The sequence below is a fragment of the Aulonocara sp. 'chitande type north' Nkhata Bay genome, linkage group LG3 (genome assembly GCF_057382095.1).
Source record: "Aulonocara sp. 'chitande type north' Nkhata Bay isolate Kocher_YH1m ecotype deep benthic linkage group LG3, A_spYH_male_GT1.1, whole genome shotgun sequence".
Classification (NCBI taxonomy): Eukaryota; Metazoa; Chordata; class Actinopteri; order Cichliformes; family Cichlidae; genus Aulonocara; species Aulonocara sp. 'chitande type north' Nkhata Bay.
Genome location: NC_141346.1, coordinates 33780858 through 33800748, shown reverse-complemented (window position 1 = coordinate 33800748; position 19891 = coordinate 33780858). Strand labels below are relative to the sequence as shown.

The 19891-nt window shown below is 40.3% G+C and overlaps 1 protein-coding gene across 1 annotated transcript; it reads right to left on the bottom strand.

Annotated features, from left to right (window-relative positions):
• Positions 1-3893: 3893 nt before the first annotated feature.
• On the bottom strand, positions 3894-17966 carry rab39bb (RAB39B, member RAS oncogene family b). The gene is made up of 4 exons (XM_086277318.1): positions 17460-17966; positions 14458-14739; positions 7913-8093; positions 3894-7000 (listed from the first exon to the last, which is right to left on the bottom strand). The coding sequence occupies exons 2-4, from the start codon at positions 14670-14672 to the stop codon at positions 6755-6757; spliced, it is 642 nt and encodes a 213-aa protein (XP_086133444.1). The 5' UTR covers positions 14673-14739; positions 17460-17966; the 3' UTR covers positions 3894-6754.
• Positions 17967-19891: the final 1925 nt, after the last annotated feature.

Sequence of the window (19891 nt, the reverse complement as noted above, 5' to 3'; positions counted from 1 at the left end):
TTTCACCTCAAAGTTAGACCGTGCAATGCTCAGAGAAACTGCAGAAAACACCAGCCCTACATTTCAGTCTCTAAATTTCATGACAGCACAATTAGAAAAAGACTGACAGAGAATGGCTTGTTTGGAAGGGTCTTCTCTCTGAAAAGAAGCAGCACACCTGCTAGTGGACAGATGAGCCCAAGGTGGAGATGTCTGGCTCTAAAGCACAGCTACATGTGAGTCAACCGTGAACTTTTGTGTACAAAGTGTTCGAGAGTCAAATGTGAGGCCATCCGTCTGAGTGATGCAACACGGCAATGATCCCGAGCACAGCAGCAAACAGATGAATGCCTGCAAACCTCAATGGACTGAAGCAGCAGTGCAAAGAAGAGTGGCTTAAAAGTCCCACAATGATGTGAGACACAGACAAAGTCATACTTCAAGTTACTGCTACCAAAGGTGGTTTTACTACTGTATCAAAGGGTTTATGTAGTATATCACACTGATTAGGTTTTGTGACATAAACGATGATATGCCGTGTTAATCTTAAGACCTCAATGTTTTTTAATGTCCTGATATATTATTTTTTAGAATTAAAAGATGGTGTGTTTTGTTTTTAAGACTGTAGTTTCATAAGTGCACAGATACACTGAAGGGGTTAAACCAGTTTTTCACTGATTTGTATCGACGTCATCGCCATCGATTATATGTTGCTGACAGAAATCAGTTACCATCCTCATCCTTGTAGTAATAAAATAAAACATTGTAGAAAGATCTGACTTTTAGGTGTAACTGTTCAAACCCTGTAAAATAAACCCTGTTAAAAAATTCAAAGTCAGGCCAAATTTAATCTTAAGCGGTCCAGACAGCTAAAACTATGTCTAATAAGTTTACTGGGAAGAAGTTCAGCTGTACATTAAATATAATAAACCACCTATTTAAAAACTGATTGTGAACAGCATGAAGCTTCTTAAGAAAAATGTGCACAGCTTCAAAAATGCATCACAGTTGTTCCACAGTTATAACGCTGCTGTAGTAAAAGTCAGTCCCACTCTTTTGGCTTAATTGTAGAAAAAGTGCAGGCAGCTCTTACCCAGACTTTGTCCTATAATTACAAAATATAAAATTTATTTTATTTTGCAAAATAACTTGTGCTGTGAATCTACAGAAAACCGTAATAAAATTCAATAGTATATAGTGAAAAAACTGGATGTTTTTTGTTATATAACAGAATAGTGTTTTTTCTTCAATAAGAACTGCAAAACTGAGGAAAATACAGCTAAAAGTCCAAAATGTATGCTCTCTCTCTTTTTTCTTTCTTTCTTTGGAAATTTTCACAAAGCTTGGGCTCTTTTTGGCTCCCAGGCTATCAGACATTATTCAGTAAAGCCCAGCAACATTTGTATTATATATAATTGATTTAATTGACATGTTTCATCTTCATGAAGATCATCGTGAGAGTATAAGACAAACTGTGCTGGAGCTGTAACCTGCAGACTTTATGCTCTTCTTCATGTGGAAGTAGATGAAAACCTGTACTCTGTCTCTCCAGTCATGCCGGTCTAAAAGCTAGAAAGCATCTGCTGACGAAGCTTTCGGCACCCATGAGGAGGAGCAGCACACACAGGAGACTAAAACCCACGAAAACCTTCTAAACTGTCGACTCAATGAAATCCTCTTGGGAACTTTGAGCATAATACAACACAAACTCTCGTAGAGGATACAAAGGCAGAGCGATACATGTTTTGAAATGACAAGTAGCGGGCGTATCTAGTACACGCAGAGCCTCCACAAAAAAATACATACAAACAAAGCACAGCGGCCAGTGCCACGCTAATTTTGGCGCAGTGCATGCGTGTCCGATGTGAAAGGGCCTTTACTCTGTAAAGAGTAAAGGTCTTAATGATGATGTAATAACATAAGAGTAGACCCCACATACCAACACAAATCCCTAATGAGGACACACATCTCTAAGATCTTTCTCTTAGTAGAAGAGAAAAGATTTGCGAACTGGAATCAGCTGATCATGGCAAGAGTGCAAGAACCAATATGTGGGAACGATAGAAAGGCAGACTTGGACTACTGGGAACCAGTTTTCTACAAGAACCGGTTCTCAATTCCAGTCCCTAATGATTCAGCAAGGCAGAGGAAGGAAACACTTCTTAAAGCGGTTGTGAGATGAAACATTTCAAAAACAGGAGGACATCAGGGAGAGAGCGCTCAGGCGTTTTTTATTATTCCTGTAAGGACTTTTCTGAAGATCGATCTTTTCCGTCTGGCGACAGCTTTTCACTCACTTCAATGAGGAATAATGCAGTGTGTATAGCTGTGGAAATGGGTTATTATAATTAGAATAGTTTCTCATAAACTCTCAAAACATGTACATCACTTTTCAAAGCTTTCAGAGGAGTGTTTTGCTTTGACTTGAAATTATTACTCTAATAGGACAACTCAGTGTAAAATCCCCCTTAACGATACATTCATGTAAAAATAAAATGACAGACACAAAACTCTTTGGAAACACTTAAAAAGAAGGCATACAATGTGAGAAAATGAAGACATATACTTATCCTCACTGGCCGACAGAGGACTGTAATGCTCATTCATTTAAAAAACAAAAGAAAAAGAATAATCAGTGCTGTGATCATAGCAGGAATGTATATCTGGTTAACAGACAACCAGAGTAAAACATTTAATCAAACCATAAGTTTCCTACATCTACAGCAGCATCCTAGTTACACAGAAGAGACAGAGAGGGGAAAAAATGGAAATTTTTCAAAATGATATATAGATATCTACATGTACACCAAACAATCCAGGTTCTTTAGATGAGTATTTTAAGGTACATTTAATTGCTAAGAACCCTATAACCGTCTATATGTTCCTTCTCCGTGTTTAAAATGGCTTTAGTTACACTCATATACACTCACCAGCCACTTTATTGGGTACACCTTCCTAGTTTTAATTCTTCGTGGCATAGATTCAACAAGGTGCTGGAAACAGTACTCAGAGATTTTGGTTCATATTAACATGACAGCATCACACAGTTGCTGCAGATTTGTCGTCTGCAAATCCATAATGAGAATCTCCCGTTCCACCACATCCCAAAGGAGCTCTGTTGGGCTGAAATCTGGAGACTATGGAGGCCATTTGAGTGCAGTGAACTCATTGAAATGTTCAAGAAACCAGTTTGAGATGAACTGATCTTTGTGACATGGTGTGTTATCCTGTTGGAAGCAGCCATCAGAAGATGGGACATAAAGAGATGGTCGTGGTCAGTAACAGTATTCAGGTGGGCCGTGGTGTTCCATCCCCCCTACTACTACTTCCCTCTGTTAATACTATCCATATGTATATAGCGCTGCAGAACTGTGTCGCCCCCCCCCCAGCATGTTTGCACTGAGTAGGAGATGCTCTGTATCTCATTGTACAACTCTAAGAAAATATCCCCCACACCATTACACGACGACCAGTCTGAACCGTTAAAACAAGGCAGGGTGGATCCATGCTTTCCTGTCATTTATGGCAAATTGGGACCCTAACATACGGATCTCACAAAAGATATAAAGACTCATCAGACCAGGTAGCAGTTTTCGAATTTTCCATCATCTAACTTTGCCTGTGTGGATTGTAACCTTATCTTACTGTTCTTAGTCTACAAAAATGGCAGCCAGTGTGGTCTTCTGCTGCTGTACTCCACACTGATCATTTAGAGATGGTCTTCTGCATCCTTTGGTTGTACCGGGTGGTTTACTGTTGAATTCCTGTGAGCTCGAAGCAGTCTGTCCATTTTCCTCTGAGCTCTGACTTCAACAAGGCATTTTCACTCAAGCTCACTGGATATTTTCTCTTTTTCTCATTGTGGCGGTGCGTCCGCCTCCTCTGCACGGCACCGCAGGCCACGCCCCGCCACACTCATCAATCTCTATAAACTCAGTAGAGCAACAGAAATAATCAGATGGTCTACATGGCAGCAACAACTATGCCATGTTCAAAGTCAAATTAACTTTCTCTCCCATTCTCATAGTGCACACTAAAGGCAGTCTAACATGTAACTCCAACCCTATGTTGGGATCAGATATCTTTATTTTATTAACACACTCAGTTTATACTTTAGCAGGTTGTCTTGACCGTGTCTACACACCTAAAATGGATTGCATTTTTGCAACACAATTGGCTGGTTAAATATTTTCATTAACGGGTATCTGAACAAGTGTACCTAACAAAGTGACTGGTGTGGGTATGTAGGTCAGGGTAAGCAGAGTATTATATTTAGTCCAGTGCTGATTTCTGCAGAACATGTCATATAAATGGCAAAAAGGTTACCTGCTGATTTTCTCTACTCACTGTTTTGTTTGTTGTCTGGTATTTTAAAAAAAAACTAATAGTGTAAAATAATAATATTAATTTAAGAGTAAAATTACTTTAAAAGCAATCGGTTTTTTTGCAGAATATGTTCAGTCAAAGGACCGATGAGGCTAGCAGCTGTTAGCTTAGCTTAGCAGTCAAAATAGGGTGAAAGCTAGTCTCTGTGCAAAACGTTAACATCTTATTTCTCGCTTAAGTTGTACAAAAATGTGCAGAAATAAAAATTTGTTATTGTAGCTAGGTCAGTATTTCCATTCATGGCAAAGTAGCTGTACCTCTGGTCTTAATGATGATGTAATTATTTCTTATTTAAGCCTTTTAAAGAAATTTACTAAAGGTATCCCTCAAAAATAAATATAACATAAAGCAGACAGCTGTGATTTAATCATTCAAGTAACCCACAAATACTGAATTTTGCATCAAGATTAAAATTATAGTAAAATTGGGCTAAATGTGGCTAAAACTTCACGTTCTTAAACCTCTAGGTCACACATAAACATATTTTAACAACATTTGAATGATTATATATCCACATTCAAATTCAGACTGTTTGAAATATAGTCATTTGAGATCTCAAATGTTCCCCTTTGTTTTAAATCTACCCTCATGGCCATCTTATAAATAGTATAACTCAAGTAATCATGGCAGTGACATCCACTTGAAGCTTTGTGTTAAATTAAAAACAAAAGTTAGATATGATACACTTACCCACACACATTAAAAAAATTGTATACTACTTGCTCAGAAAAAAAAATAGTATCCCCTGTATTAGAAGCTTCAGTTCTGTCTGTCTCGTCTTGCATTGTGGGTAATGTGGTTCTTTTGTGGAGTCCATTTCCCTTCAATGCATCTCTTTCCAATGTATCTGTTTCTTTTGCCTAGGTCGCTTGTTTTCCTTCTTCAAATGCCCCAAATGGTACCACATTTAAGACGAACTTGGTTACTAAGGTGCTGTTTGGCTCCATTTCACTCCTGTTAATCCACCTTAAAAAGTGTCTCATTGAAAGGTAAACCAGCACAAAATTTTTACAAGAATCCACCTGGGTTACACAGCTGTACACGTTGACTTTTCTTGCTTGAGGAGTCCATTAGAAACTGGATGTGCAGTATGGTGTTTAGCAAAATGATAGTGGATGTAACCATGTAGTCAATGTCACTGAGCTTACAGGAGGCCTAAACTGCTTCAAAGTCAAATAAAATAGCAACAAAATCACGTTTTATATATTTAGGACCTCCAGGACGTCTCCATTGAGCTTTGATGGTTGAAAGTGGAGATAGAGTAATGTGCAGAAATCTTGAGTAGCCTCTCATTTCTCTATGTTTTGCTTTCATGGAGCCAGATTTTCTTGTCATTTTTTTATGTGGTCTCGAGCAATAGTTGTCCAGCCTTTCTGAAGGTCTTTCAGGGGTGGGGGGGGGGTTGTTGTTAAGCCACTGAACTATTGACCATTGAATCCAAATTTCACATTTTTGGTTCAAATTCTCACATGTGCAAAGGACATCAGTAGAGAAGTACAACAGTGAGTGCCAAGAGCCATCAGTAAAACATGATGGAGGCTCTGCCATGGTTTGGGGCGCATTCCAGCCAGTGGTGTTGGAGATTTTGTCAAAATAAATGCTATGATCCACCACTCAATATCATCTGGAAAGCATCTGCATTTTCAGCATGACAATGATCCCAAAAGCACTTCCTATGCAGTACAAATATACCCGGATAGAAAAGTACACAGTGGAGCAATATCAGTCATGGACTGGCCTCCCCAGAGCACGGATCTTAACATAACTGAAGCAGAGTGGGATAGTCTTGGGATTGTGTATTTGCACATTTTAGGACATTATTGCAACTATTTCCTATTTTCCAAACACAATATTTAAAACATTAGGCTGACTCAAGATTTTGGCACAGTACTGTAGATGCTAATCAAATAATCAATGAGGTTGAATCTAAGTACACTACACTGAAAATGCTGAAAAAGATGTTGGACACTAACGTAGGAGTGATAGCTTTCAGTGCGATCGTGTAATTGCATATTGAGAGGAGAAGGCTAGGGAGCAGAGAGGTGACCGAAGACTTAAACGGAGGAAGAAACATGAAATGGATCATCTTTCTAAGGCTTTTGCAAGGGAGGTTTATTCAGGAAAGAAGCCCAAAACAAAAGAAAAGGGAGCCCTCAAATGAGCATCTTTAATGGGCGCAACCATTTTTAGTCTTACACCCACATTCAAGGTGTTCTTCTCCATGATCTACCAGCCTTTTTGTTAAAATATGCCAAACATCCCTTTCTGTGTCTTTTCTAAGAAAGAACAACGAGGGTTACCACCAGTTTTCAGTCAGAGGGCTGACACCTCAGTCCGTCAGCTACCCCTCTCTGATCCACTTCACTCCCCTATCTTCAGTCTTCCCAGATCAACAGAGACAGCGGCGGTCACTCTTGGTCACTTCCTCGGATGAGTGAACCACATTGGGCACAAACCCACTCTTCACACCCTCCCAGCCCTCCTGGATGGTGATGTCACCAGACCGAACCAGGGCGAAGATGTCTCTGGTCAGCTCAGTGAAGGCGTGTTCCACATTGATGGCGTCACGGGCTGACGTCTCAACATAGCGCATCCCATACGCCCCAGCCAGTTTCTCTGCTTCTTGGCGGGTCACCTACAAGATCAAATGAGCTAAGTGAGTTAATGACGCTATCTCCTGTAGTGGCTGTAAAACACATTTGAGTGCCACGACAGCAATTCAACAACAAATGGTCTTATCAGGAAGTGCAAGGACTAAGAAGACAAGCTGTAGGTTTTTATTGGATTGGACTGCCATTCGCACACAAAGTCAAATTTGAGTGACTACTTCAGCTGCATATTTCCACATCAAGACATTATTATGCATCATATTGTGACATGCCCTAAGCTAACCCAGCACAACTAAAAATCCCAAACCAATAAGAGGCTAAAACACTCCTTGAACTTGAGCGCACTGATATTGCATATTGCACAGAACAGTTTAAATTTTTAATTTTACATGTAACATCTATTTCACTCCAAAGGTCACAGAGTCTCCAGTTACTCTGAAGTGTGTTATTCTGCTGATAGGCCTGATTCCACACTCACAGATAATGACTGTTCAGTCCTGTTACAAAATAAAGCTGAAGCATTATTGACCAATTTATGATGGCAACTGAAAAGCTGGTAAACGAGCCCTCTAACACAAAGTTATGAAAGTGGGCAGATCAAGATAGGGGTAAGTGGCTAATATGGGAAATGTTGCATAATTTCCTCGTTCATTTCATTTTATTCCTGCTCTCACGATGGTGGGATATTAATGTAGATGTGGTGTTATGCTGTCTAATTTTCAGAGGGGATATATTTTTATTTCTGTCTGCCTACTGACCCAAGACAATAAACTGTGCCTCTGAACAAAATAAGTGCAAACAAAAACAAATAAATAAATGTGAACAAAAAAGTTATTTTCAAAACTGTGACTTTGTTGTATTGCATAGTGCGTAACCTTTCACAACAGGGGAAAGTGCTTGTTTTGATCCAGTTTTAATCTACTTTACAGTGTACACACCTGCCGCTGTGCCTCCAGATCACACTTGTGGCCCACCAATAGAAATACGATGCTATGTGGCTGGACATGACTACGAGCCTCCTCCAGCCAGTCATGGACATTCTGGAAAGATCGGCGATTGGTGATGTCAAAGAGGAGAAGCCCACCCACAGAGTTACGGTAGTAAGCCCTGGTAATAGACCTGGAAAGGACATAAAATAGAGGGAAGCATTTAACATAATCCTACATGCAGTTATTTCACCAACTATAATAAACGCACAAGAATTTGATTATATGAAGTTAAACAGATAAAGCAGTGGCCAGTGGATATACTTTCTGTTTGCAAAGAACATGTATGAAGTTCACAAAGAAAATAAATCGAGTTCTGTTGGTCAAGCAAAGCAAGTTCTGCTTGTCCAGCAAAATTTACAAATAAATAAAAATGTAAAAATCTATTTTCATCTCTGTGTTTTCTCATAAGTCTTGTATTCAACTGTATCCAATCCTAAAATCACTGCGATCTTGTGGTCGAAGCTGGTAATCATCTCTGGAAGCAGGATTAACTCTGCTTGCAGTCAAGCTATTGTAGTCAGTAGCAGCTTACAGTTGCATATTGTGGATAAACCTCTGGTCTTCGACAGGAAAGTGACAGGAGTTCTTAGAGCAGTTACAATCTGCTTTGCATGGAAACAGAGCTAGCATTAGCATGCAAACAAGCCATTTATAATCACTTTAACAGATAAGTTTTCTCTTGCTAACCATTTTGATCACATGTGTGATGCAGATGAGTTAAGAGTAAAATGAGAAATAGTCTTAATAACTACATTTATTACATTCACAAAGCCTTGATGATGGAGAGGAGACATCAAATCTGGTTTCAACAGCATTTAACTTTCTTAGTGCAAAAAATATATGTAATTTTTTATTAGACTCTGAGTCAGGATCATTGTTGTGTACAGAAATCACTTCAACACCAGTTGTGACCGAGGGTGTAACATCACTGTTTCAGCAAATTGTTTTAAACACTGATTGTAATTTTAATAAATGAGGCTAAATTTAGAAACTGTAGCAAGTTAGTTATTTAAGCACCTTTTAGCTCCGTGGATTTATTTAACACTAAATTACATTTTAATGTTTTCAGCAGATTTATTTTAAAACAGCTTTGTAGGTACAGAAGACTGCTGTATCCTGGCTCGCCTGTTAGCTAACATGGTTGCCTGTAGTTTTGCTCGAAGGTACCAATTTGTTTGCAAACGTTCACCATTTACTCCCCAAGCTGTAGTGAAACTTAGAAATTTATCATTCAAATAAAAGTTTTTCCTTCAAATTTACTGCAGCACACTTTTCACAGTTTCCCCTGCATGGTGAGTAGAGTCTTCCATGCAAACTACAGGTAACCACAGCAATCAGGTGGTGACCAAAGCAGCTGCAAGGAGGATTTCGGTGCAGCACTACATACCAATTTTGCACTACTGTACCTGCAAAACAACCTCCAACAACTACTCACAGCCGGTCGGGGAATCTCTGGGTCTGTGTAAGCAACTAAAGTATTAATATATTGTTAAACTATTTTTATTAAAAAGTTTCAACAGAAAAAAACTAATAACAGACAGGACATATTGGATAACTCATCTTGGGTAACACTGTCCTTAGTTTGGATTGTATAAACATTTGTAGTGAACTGCTAAAAATCCAGAACTACTGTGTGAAATACATTAATTACAAATTATTCCTGCAGCGATTTTTCGTCTACCTCAAAAAACATTAAGTCTTTGATGCAGCAGTTAAGCTGGTTAGCCAGACACGCAGCTTGTACATCACAAACACCCTGCACTTTATACATTTTTCTCTTGATTTTAAAAATAAACATACCCATTATATGTTCAGGATGAATAGAAAAATAAGCCATATTAGTAATAAAACAGATAAACCTAACGAAAGGAGGTGTGAACGCAGAGGAAGATGGAGGTGTCATTAGGGTATCATTTTAATACCAAGTGGAAACTGGATTTGTGGTTTATATAACTGTAACTCCTCTACGCAATCTGACAGGGAGGAAAAGTGCTGCTAGATTTTGACGAGATGCGACAACCTGCATGCACGCAGGGACACATCGACTGCCTCATGACGTCTCTCTCTCTTCCTCACAGACTGCATGCGAATATAAATATAACTGGAAGGACAATTAGAGGCTTAAGCTGGAGACGGAAAGAGAGACGTGTCTTGAAAGAGGAAGAAGGGAGGAGTTGCTGACAGAGAGGAGACAGTAAGAGAGGAGGAGTGGATAGCAGAAAAACCTGAGCCGGAGAGTGATTCATTTGATCGGACACACACATAGTTTATATGTATTTTTAGAAGCAAGAACCACGCAGATGAAACAACAATGACTAAGAGATCTGCATCGCTGGTGGAGAAGAAGTGAACAGAGGACTGTGTGGTGGATTAAAACAAGCAAGGACTGCTGCGTCACAAGTTCCCAAAATAGTGGCTTTTAAATATTTTCCTAAAACAGCTACTTTAGTCAACCATAGTGTAATAACTGAAGGATTATCTGGGTGCAGTCTGTGCCACTGATAACCAGACAAACAAGTGACAAATGAATAAATTTATGATTAAATTCTTGTTTGCTGCATGTAGATAAATTATTAGGCTGATAATGTCCTCTATTTCTGTTATTACCAACAATTATAGGGGAAAAACAAAGGAAACAGTTCATCTGTCCATCTCCTCTGTTCATAGTTTTCAGCCTCAAGCCTCTTTGTACCTACTGATTTTATAAATGTTGGCAGATACACAGTGCTATAAAATTAATATTACCAGCTGATTAATACACCTTTAGTAAGTACAGTATGCATGTGGGCTCATGTGGGTGACTTGTTCCAATGTAATGACATTTTCCATACTTAAAGAGAGAGATAAAGAGTGAGTGATAAGGTGGGGCTGAAGATCAGTGAATCTTATGTAAACACCTGATTGGTTGACTAGTTATTATAGAGAGAAGTGGAGTGAGTGGGCACTTGACAAAGAATAAACTGGGATGCCAGGAGGCGTTCTGGGTCCGTCTCTGGCGCCCTGCGAGATGAGCAGTTCCAGAAGTTCACCGTTGGAAATTCCAGCAGAAGCGCTATGGTGGACTGGACTTACAGATCGGACTTGGATTTGGCTTTATTTCTGCTCATCATCATCTTTGCCATGTTGGATTATAATTCTGTGAAGGATTTGGACTTTAATCATTTTCCAAGTGGATTGCAGATTCTCAAGACTTTCAAGGTTTCCTCTGTGAAGATGTGGGACTTATCAAGGAATCCTGCATTCCTGATTATTACCATTAACAGAGCACTAAGCACATCTTCAGTGCTGGAAGTGTCCATCTCACCACCAACCTCTGTTCCAAAGATAGGAACAACATGAACATTAGCTTAGAGTGAGTTACTTCAATAAGTAGAATTCATGTAATCTGATTATTCTCTTTTTTGTGTGCTTATCCTTTGCCAAGACTCAAAGGAAATTCCTGATAAATTTGACCTGCAAGGCTACTTGAGTTTTTTCATACCAGGACAAGCAGGGAAGACACCTGCTTGTTCAAGGCAGTCAGGCTGGACGAGTCCCTTCATCCACATCAGCTGAAGAACCCTGCATTATCTACTGGGAAAGACTCACAGGATCCGGGATCAAGACTTTTCTTTATCAGAGCGCCGGAATCAACTTCCTGTATAGGGGTTTTGTGGGTCTACCAATTGACAGGCTTCAACAAGTGCATTAAAGTCAGGTTCAATATCTGAGTTGGATCCTTGTGGGAAAACATCACTGAGAGAGGATCTATATCTCAATTTATAAAACTTCTTCAAGGAGAACATGAAGCATCTTCACTGTTGGCATGTGAATAAAAATGCTGTTCTCCAACTAGCTTTGAAGAAGCTACAACCTCGTCATGAGCATTTCAAATGCAAATATGGTTTTTAGGTCTTTAGTCTTTCCATTCTGCATTTGAGCTCTAGGATGTCTTTGACTTTCTTCTTCTCAACAAACTCTTGAAATTCTGCTCTCAGTTTCCACACTCTTTGCTCAGGCTGAGCCACCTGACAGCTGTGTGGCAGCCTATGTCACCATGTTCAGTCTCCTCCCCCATCAAAAGTGTAACAAACTATCTTTTATTCAGTGCCGTATTCAGTTGTTAATCACTTTATCTTGCACCCAACTCAAATTGTTGGACATTTTTCCCAGATTTATAGACATATTGATCATAACACCTGCCAGTTATCCTATTGCAGCCCAAGCCTATCTAAGCCTGGACTTAGCCCCATTAACAAATCACTTCCTGTTGTTGTCTCTTTCACTGAGTGCACTGCTGCCAGCTCCTCCACGACTTTAAAGTTTTTCAATATCCTAAGTTGAAAGATAATCAACTAGGTTGTGTCACGGACATCACAGCTCTCATCCAAAAACCAATAACACAAAGTCAAAATTGTCCATATTCTCAAATGCTGTTCTTTTTTCTCACCAAACACACTTTCATAAACCTGTCAGAGAATGGCTTACTGTTTTTTATTATATTATATTATATTATATTATATTATATTATATTATATTATATTATATTATATTATATTATATTATATTATATTAGAGAAAATCTGATTGCTAGCATACGAAACTAAAAAATGATTTCATGATACATAAATTCAAAGGAAATCATCTGAGAAGTGAAGTGCTACTTATCTGTGTGAAGTGCTTCTAAGAAAAGTCACTGTATCACAGATTTATTTCTAGGAAAAGGCCTCGTGGTGTTCGGGCTGAAAAAGGTCTGAGACATCCTTCGTTCTCGGAGGGACTTGCTGCGGTTGCTATAGAGATTTTCATCATGGTGACAGGTGAGACCGGTCCTCTTCTGTTAGGATGATGAGCTGTGCTGTGTGTGTGCGTGCATGTGTGAAAGTGCTTTCCCGCTATGAGGCATACATTATTATAGCTATGCGTTACCCTTTTTTACCCTTCATGTACTCTAGGTTCTGTTCTGATGGAGAAACATCTTTAATCTAACATATTAAATCAGCATTTTGATCAATTAGCTTGGCACACAGACATTTGAAAGATGATGTGACAGTTCAAATGAACACTAGAAAACTTCAGAGTGTGCATGAGAAATAAAAACACTTAAAAATATAAAGATTTTAATAAAATGAGTAAATTGAAATGATTGAAATAAAAATTTAAATTGGTCATCGCATTTCAGCTACAACAGACTTGCTGATCGCTTGATTCCTTAAATAAAATAAATAAGTGCATACTTGTTTACAAATTGACTTAATAACCCAAAGCTCCCTGGTTCACTTTGGGCTTGTGTCAGGACATTCAGCATGAAAATCTCAGCTTTAATCGCAGGATGCATATTAAACGCTAGCTTCCTAGTCAGTTACATATTTTTACATGTACATTTTACATGACATACTTGGCATTTCAAAGACTCCCATTTAATAAAATGTGTGTTTAACTCTTTCATTAGTTAAAAATAATTTCCCTATCTCAATCAGTCTGAGAGAGGTTTAATACTTTGGTGTTAAATCTAGGTCATAACTGCAAACCCCTACACTGGCATGCTCTCTGAAAATACGCAGCAAAGTACAGTTATGCAGTCTGCAACTACTGTGATTGACCTGTTCAGTCCTGTTGATTCCTCCTGTGCATTTCTGGGTATTTTCTCATCACAGTTTTTGAACTTATCAGTGAAAGAATAACAACAGCAGCCTCGCTGTTGTCAGCAATTTCCTGGAAGGGGATTGTCGAAACTATTGGACGTGCGGGAATGTAAAAAAGAAATCGACAAATGTGTTTTTCTGGAAAAAAATGACCACAACAGGGATTGGGAACTAAGGAGGGGATACTGGGACACGACAACAACAGCCACTATTTGCATTTCTGTATGTGATTGCACCTCTGGAAGTAGTTTGCAGCACTGTGGGACCTGTGTTAACTACTAAACTACTCTTTGTTCTTTCTCCTTTATTACACCTTTATTACACCATATTACACACCATAGGTTTGTGTAATCTGACTATGACCATGTAAACACACCATCTGAAAAAAAACTGAGAGCTTTTTTTCTCTGTAAAGGCAGTTCACTTCACTTCAGAGTCGCCTGGAGCACCAAAATGACGACTATCAGGTTTTAGCAACACCTGCAACTGTTTTCTTTTTAGAAACAAACGCTCTGGTTGTTTTCTCTGAGCACATGACCCTGGAGCTCATTTGAATGCCAGCTTTCTTTGTGCAAATTATTGCTGGTTCACGTTCTGAGACATCCAGGCTGTGTTTGTCTAGTTCTGAGCGCTTACATGGTTCTTAATTACCCAAAACGACACAAACCACAACACTGATAGCTCCTGACACACCCTGCACACATGTCACTATTTCTGCTGCATATAAACACATCCTCTCCTGCTAAACAAATATTCTTAAATTACCATGCGTCACCTCCAGTAAATTTAAATAATATTTCCATAAAGATGTAAAGGAAATAACACCACATTAAACGCAGACTCGTTGTAAAGCTCCAGACACACACTTACCTGAAGCGCTCCTGACCAGCGGTGTCCCAGATCTGCAGCTTGATCCTCTTGCCCGGCTCGATCTCCACCAGGCGGGAGAAGAAGTCCACCCCGACGGTCGGGTCGGACACTTGGGCGAAGCGACCCTCCGTGAACCGCCGGATCAGACATGACTTTCCCACCGTGGAGTCCCCGATGACGATCAGCCGGAACTGATAGAGCCATATTGCCTCCATGACTTAGCTTGGTCTGCAGCTCTCCCCGGTGCGCTTGTAAGTGTTGGTCTACTTGCTGTGGTACGAGCTGTTGGTGCACAAACATGTGAGAGAGACAGAGGGAGGGAGAGAGAGAGAGAGGGAGGGAGGGAGGAGGCGAGGGAAGAGAGGAATCAACAAACAACATTAGATTGTTTGTTTAAGTGCACATCTTACTGTTCTTCTTGGTTTAAGCGTGGTTGTTTCTTTGCAAACCAAATGCTACCATCTGACCCTTCACTTCCTGTTCTTTGAGCTGCAATGTCCAAGCTCCCACAGGGTGACAAAATAATGAGTTTTGGAGGGTTTTTGCAGACCAGCCTGGATACTTAGAAATACCCGGGCTCCCTTGATGAAAAGTCGATGGGATTTTTGGGGATAATCACAAGAAATAATCACTAAAATTAATAAAAGGTTGCGATATTTACAAGTCTCATTCTGCAGGATTATCTTCACAAACTCACACAGCTATAATTTTTGAAGCCTTAATCCAAGCGCAGGAAGTAAGATGACTTTTACTTTTACTTCTGTGGCCACATATGATGTAAATGGACGTCCAGTGGTGTTTTTTTTAATTGTTCATTTGTAGACTTTTTATATTATAACCTGGTATTTTTCACTTTCCACGGTTAATATGAACAAACTCAAGAGGATTGTAAACATCTGTTTTAAGATTGCAGGCCCAGAAACATGTTTCTGGGCTTTAGGGCTCATTTCTGCAGCACTGAGTGAGAGGCAATGAGCACATAAGATAAGATTAGATGAGAAACAGCAGAGTGGACAGAGCAGGAATAAACAAATAGAAACATAAGCTAACAATATCAATACTGTTGATATTGTTAGCTATTGTCGCTACCTTCGACTGGTAATTTGCTCACATGCCTGTGTGATATGATTAACACCACAGGGTATAAGGAGGAATCCTCTTACGCTTCTTTAGTCACTTGATGGCATCAACTGTTGATTTAATCAAAGCCTGCTTTTTTCAGAGGGGGGGGGGGGGGGGGATATAATTACAAATATAACCAACTGCTTTGATTGGACTGATTTTTCTTGCAGCTATAATTAAACCAGTCACAGGTAACTAACTACATTTAAGTTCTTCAGTTATAGATGGGGTTTTGAAATGTGCCCAATGTTTCCAATAGTTCGTGTGACTTTATTTTGACTCCTCTACCTTTCAAATGTAATTATCTGCTCTTTGCTCCATGCCACTTCTCATACAAAATAATTCTTCGATCCAAATTCGATTCTGATTGCTACACAATAACAAATACCACTCTAAACAGGTGGTGACATGTTAAAGCATGTCTTAAAATAATATAATAAATATATTAATGTAACAATCTGACTACTAAAGGGACCAAAGGGTGTCAAGAAAACATCCAGCACACCATTACATCACCATCATCCAAAACTGGTGATCCAAGCTGTGATGGATCCATACTTTCATGTTGTCTGCACCAAATTCTGACCTTATTATTTGAATGTCAAAGCATAAAAATGAAGACACAAAGCAGAGAACATCTTTTCAATCTTCTATTGTCCCTGTCTTCTGTTGTTTGTGTGACTGTGTGGATTTCAGCCTCAGTTTTCTGCTCTTAGCTGTAAGGAGTGACATCCAATGTGGTCTTCTGCTGCTGTAGACCATTCAGAGAAGCTTTTCTGCTCGCAACGTGTGGTTATTTGAGCATTCTGATCATTCTCCTCTGACCAACAAGGCATTTTCACGCAGACAACTGCCGCTGCTCTGTAAACCCTAAAGATGGCTGTGTGGGAAAATCCCAGCAGTTTCTGAAATACTCAAACATCAGGCACGAGCAACACCACCATGTTCAAAGTCGCTTAAATCCCCTTTCTTTCTCTTTCTGATGCTCAGTCTGACCTTCGGCCGGTTGTCTTGACCACGTCTACATGCTTGAATGCACTGAGCTGCTGCTGGTTAGATATTCTTGTTAATGTGCCAGTTGAACAGGTATATATTTACTCATGCATATTCTGCACATGGTATACGACATTAAATATATCAGATCATTAAGGGTTTGCAGAAAAATGTAAACTGAAATAGTAATTCAATCCTGAACTATGTTTATTTAGTCCATTCAGCTCTGTTTTCTCTTTTAAGAGGCAAAACGTCTCCTGAAATATGTGACTTAAGGGATTTGATAACATAAGCTATGCTGCTCTCTGTACAGCAGCCCTGTCCCCTACAGATCCTCACAATACAGCTGTTCCCGACCAGGCCATCAGGCGAGCACGCGGCCTCCCATCACCCCATGCGCGTCTCTGTGGAGTCAGGTTGCGTAGCTCGGGAGGTATGCAAACATTAGAGGCTGAATCCCTGCTGAATAGCAGCCTGATGGGCTCTCGCGCCGGGATGGGCAGCTCGTGGGTTCGACACGACACGCAGGGTTTCACATATCCGGCATTTACAGATGGCTGCGGTTCAGACTGACATGATTACATGCGTAGGGGGGTGGGGGTTGTTATTGATCCCATTGCTTCATTTATTTATTTGCGTAAATTTATCCGTGTTTGAGGTGAGTTTGTGCGCAAAATCACGACTTATCATCGATTTGATGTTGTTTATCAAACAACAGACAACGATGTTTCTTCCAAAGGCGACTTTTCTTGCTATTATGAATTTCAATCACATCCATGCAAAGCAATCTAAAGGCCTGGAAATAGTCATTTCGGTTTAATCAGCCATCGCTTTTATCGCGACACCACAAAGACACGGAGATAAAACAGTAGAGGAAAACAGCCTACTTGGAGCAGCAGTGGAGTGCTTCGGGACAGAATGGTCGCTCTTGTCACGCTGTTCAGGCTGCTGAGGGCTCCATGATACAGGCTAGTCCGGGGGATCGATGCTCAGGGAGCCGCAAAAACAACCCAAAAGCGGCGAAACCTCGATGTTTGTGTGGAAGCTGGATCACAGAGGCTGGTGAGCGGCAGGCCCCTGAGGACTCAGGGCTGACTTCCTCCTTAATGTCAGGCCCGATTGAATGCTGAAAGGAGAAAAACGCATCCAAGTGCAGGTGCGACCAGAAAAAAGGGATCTTGCGCTTTCGCTCGGAGCCGCGAATAAACTGCGAGCAGGCCTCTGTACTCTGTTTCGAGCCTCCGAGCTGAGAGGATGTCTACGAGGCTGTGAGAGGGAAATCCCGCGGTATCGTTTCTGTGTTTGCTCGGGGTTTGGAGGCTTTCGCTGCTGATGAAATGGCAGCAGCATCATATAGCCTGACTCATCCCGCATCAGTACCACTACCGTAAAGGAGCGCGCAGAGGCGCAACACCGGGAGGCGGCACGGCTTTTAGAGGGGAGGGCACATAACAGTAAACCTCCATGTATCATAATATTAACGCCCAGAAGCTGCATTATGCCTCTGTAAGAGAGCATCCTACTTATATGTAGGGAAAACTGGATTTATGTACTGTAACAGTCTGCTGACGTCATCAAAGTAACGGATAATAAAACACACAAAGACTAATTTTATTTGCACAGTTTAAAGACCAAAAAAAAAAAAAAAACCCTGAATATTGAAAAAACTTACAGAAGTTAGTTTCTCTAACAACATTTTGACCAAAAAGTCAAAATGTTTGGTTGTTAGATCGTAATTGTGAGGAAACTAACTGAAAATATGACTTATGGATGAGGAAAAACAAACAATACTGTGAGTATTTTCATTATTATTATTAAGAATTTATTTGTTTATTGAAGAATATTGCCACCAGATGGAAGCTGCACACTCACTGCGCTGTCTATGTGCCACTGCGCAGTCACGGAACAGCCTGTGAGAAGCTCCAGCACCTGGGAGTTGTAGTTTTAAGCAATAACAAATAGAACGCCCTCTCTCTCGGTGTGTGTGTGTGTGTGTGTGTGTGTGTGTGTGTGTGTGTGTGTGTGTGTGTGTGTGTGTGTTACTCATGGGGACATAAATAAATAATAAACAAACAATAAAAATAAACCTGTTATAAAGTCAGATATCACTCAGAGAATCCACAATGTAACTCATTCACATGAAATGTTCTCTGTATTACTTTTTTAAATCTGTGCTTAAGCACTTTCACCTAACCCTCACACACTTACACTCCAATGGACATTCAGTATTTTGTCCAACGATACTTCGGCGTGTAGACTAGAGGAGTTGAGGCTCAAACCATGGAGCTTCGAGTTAGCAGGCGACCTGCTGAGCCACAGCAGCTGATTTAAAGAGTGATTGTGCTGCGTGGGTCAGGTGCTTTTTAAATGTGGGCACAGAAAACAAAAGGGAAAATGTGATAGAGGTCTGACTGAAATGTCACAGAGCTGATGTGGGATTGTAAAGACGGGAGTCCTCGTGGCTAGGAGATGTAAACAACAGCTCACCTGCTGACTGTAGAGAGACGCAGCTTGACTGGATAGTTACTCACACACTGCCTTTCTACTCAGTTGGGTGCAAAGTGATTTCTACTGCAAGTCCCATTCATACAGAGTTTTTAATCCATGGCTTTATCCAACATTCACACACACACTCAAACTCTGATTGATGCTTCAGGGGAAACTCGGGGTTCAGTATCTTTCCCAAGAATTCTTCAATGTGACCATCAGTCATCAGGGATCCGCTGACCTTCTGCTTGTTAGATGATCGGCTCTTCCACCCGAGGCACAGCTGACCGGTGATCAAGCAGAATAAACTGAGACAGGCTGAGCCTCCAGTTATCTGGGATCCTTAAACTAACTACCTGCTAAACACAGAAAATACTGTAAGTGTTTCCCAAATCTGTGTGACAAATCAGCCCAGTCACCCAATCAGCCCCCAGAAACCCAGAGCTGCTGTCCCATGGTAGACTCCAGTCAGCAGAGGGAGCACAGCATGTTAAGTAACGCGCTGGTTTGTGTTTGGCTTGGAGGATTTATAATTTATTTCAAACATGTTTCCGTGCAAAAAAGGATCTAAGTGATCTGCAAGCACAAAAAGAATTCAGCCTGAAGCGACACTAAAACAGGAGAACGATGCACCTGTAACCCCGGACTCTGCTGACTTAAAGCCAAACCTACTCATAGAAAACAAAGTCAAGCTGATGAAAACCCTCAGCCCTGGATCTGAAAGTTCCCTCTGCTCACTCCTCGTCTCATACTTTTGCACTGTCCCATCCACCAAGCTTTTAACACACTGCCTGCACCTTCTGAACTTGTTCGCTGTATTTTCTGCTGGTTT

Excerpts from the sequence above, each read along its gene's own strand:
- rab39bb (XM_086277318.1), bottom strand. The coding sequence starts at position 14,672 with ATGGAGGCAATATGGCTCTATCAGTTCCGGCTGATCGTCATCGGGGAC. Across the intron at positions 8,094-14,457 it reads GCTGGTCAGGAGCGCTTCAG|GTCTATTACCAGGGCTTACT; the intron begins GTAAGTGTGTGT and ends TGTCCTTTCCAG. Across the intron at positions 7,001-7,912 it reads ATCTGGAGGCACAGCGGCAG|GTGACCCGCCAAGAAGCAGA; the intron begins GTGTGTACACTG and ends TTGATCTTGTAG.